The 2,173-nt window shown below is 34.2% G+C and overlaps 1 protein-coding gene across 1 annotated transcript in view; it reads right to left on the bottom strand.

Moving 5' to 3' along the window:
* LOC103798300 (heterogeneous nuclear ribonucleoprotein K) overlaps positions 1-1,758 on the bottom strand; it is a gene marked incomplete at its 3' end in the record, with an annotated part of 9,015 nt that extends 7,257 nt beyond the window's left edge. The window contains exons 1-3 of the mRNA XM_009070552.1: positions 1,685-1,758; positions 1,510-1,589; positions 531-628 (exon numbers count right to left, since the gene is read on the bottom strand). Of these exons, the coding sequence (XP_009068800.1) occupies positions 531-628; positions 1,510-1,558 (147 nt within the window). The remainder of the gene's footprint in view (positions 1-530; positions 629-1,509; positions 1,590-1,684) is intronic.
* Between the last annotated feature and the right edge of the window lie 415 nt (positions 1,759-2,173).

Raw genomic sequence — 2,173 nt, forward strand, 5'->3', positions numbered from 1 at the left:
GGGAAATCTTTTGAGCTATGGCATCTGTTTTCCCAAGGAACTGTTACTTGTGCTGGGACCCTGCTCTCCTGGAGATGGCTGAACACTTCCCGCCCCTGGGAAGCCGTGAATTAATTCCTTGTTTTGCTTTGCTTGTGTGTGCAGCTTTTGCTTTCTCTATTAAACTGTCTTTATCTCAACCCATGGGTTTTTGTAGCTTTTACCCTTCTGATTCTCTTCCACATCCTGCTGGTGGGGAAGTGATCAAGTGGCTGCATGGTGTTTGGTTCCTGGCTGGGGTTAAACCATGACATTTTTTCAATTAGTACATTTCTATAAATCAGAGAAGTCCCATAGATTATTAGACTCATCCTTGAACAATAGTATTAAATATAATAACATTGCAGTATACTTCTACTATCATTCATGCACTCTTACAAATATTCCTAATAAGTTATTTTACATAAAGCACATGTTCTTCCTGAACGCATACTGTCACCAGTCTTAAGCAATGGTATAAGCAGGAACATATTGATACTGAAAAAGCATACTTTGCTTTGAAGCAAGATGCGCAACTCAACCATCTCATCTGTATTCCGAGATCTTTTGAAGGCCTGTTCTTCTTCCATATCTTCTGCAGGACGCTTGCCTGTAGACAGGTCCATAGTGGGGAAAATGCAAACATATATTTAACTAAATCATAATAAAACTGTATATCAAGTTATGCACTGTATTCCTAATGAAGCATTCCCTCTCCATTAAGCTCAATGCTAACTTCTGACATCTACCTTGAGTATCTATAGCACAGAAACAGGCTTTTACTTAATCAGTCTACATATCAATTAATTATTGAAGATTCATTCCAAATCTATTAACTGTAGTTGAAACGAGAATGTTTCAAACTTAGTGAAAAAAAATTTTAAAAAATCACATGCCGTTTACAACAGTGCTGCATCACCTACTTAGTATTTCTTTTACAACTTGGAAAACCTTAAAGCCCAAAAGAACAAAAGTAGTTTGCCCAATACTGAAATACCGGTGAAACAGTAGGAAAGTAGTATTTCAAATTGCTTTGAAAAACTGGCCTGAATCAACTCAATGCTAATGCCCTAACTCTTCCTTCACTAATTATGCCCAAAAGGCCTTTCACTTAGCTAATATTTAGATATTTCATGTATATACATATACATTCCTTCAAAGTAACAACTGCAATAAATAAAATACAGTAATAGATATGCCTGACAGCATTTTTACATGAGCACATTGTCCATACAAGTACTGAGTATTTAGCTAACAAATATTTTCAATTCTTTAATTAAACCTTTTAGTTACTTATACTGTGTCTAAAATATCCACAAAGAAAAATTACATATTCATCATACAAAAATCAAGTAAAACCACATGGGATGCTTAAAAATTCAAAGATTAATTTAAACATTCGACACAGTTAAAGCATTCCAAAATAGTTAGAAACACCAAGACAAAAAATATTCATTTCCCCCAAATAAAGTAGCCCTTTAAAAAATTTACCATTTGTCTCTGTGTTGGTAAAGGTCTCCTCCTGTTGTTCAGTCTCCATTACCTTTTATTCTTAGGAGTGAAGATGAAACCTGTTGCAGAATAAAAAAGAGCTAGTACATTATTGGGGGGGAACTAACTGTATATCATACTGAAGGAAAAAGCAGAAAAAGCTTTTAGAACTTACCTGTTTTATATACACTTATAGAGCAAAACTCAAGTGTTCTGGGCAGGATCAAAACCTTACTGCTTCAAAAGCCTATGAAAACAGCATAGACCAAGCTCTATTCACTTACAGGCCTGATTCTTGCTACAACTGAAAATGGGAGTTTGACCTGAAATTTTGCTGCAAAGCTTTTCTTTATAAATGAGAAAACAAGACCAAACACATCACCAAGAGGAGAAATAATAATCAAGTATGTAAGCTTACAGGTACACAATTGCACTCAATGATTCCAAACTTGCTCAGTTTTTGAGCATTTGCTAGTTTTAAGCAATCACATTTACTGATAATGATTTTCAGATATTTAAAATGAATAGTTATCTGGTTCCTACTTTTAGGATGTTATATAATATGTATGTTGAATTTCCTTTTTGAGAGACACTATGTATCCATCTGCTAATTGTTTAGTTCTAAATTTAAACTAAAAAGTAAAAATTCAGACTATAAATCACC

This window comes from Acanthisitta chloris, unplaced genomic scaffold (genome assembly GCF_000695815.1).
Source record: "Acanthisitta chloris isolate BGI_N310 unplaced genomic scaffold, ASM69581v1 scaffold15542, whole genome shotgun sequence".
Lineage (NCBI taxonomy): Eukaryota > Metazoa > Chordata > Aves > Passeriformes > Acanthisittidae > Acanthisitta > Acanthisitta chloris.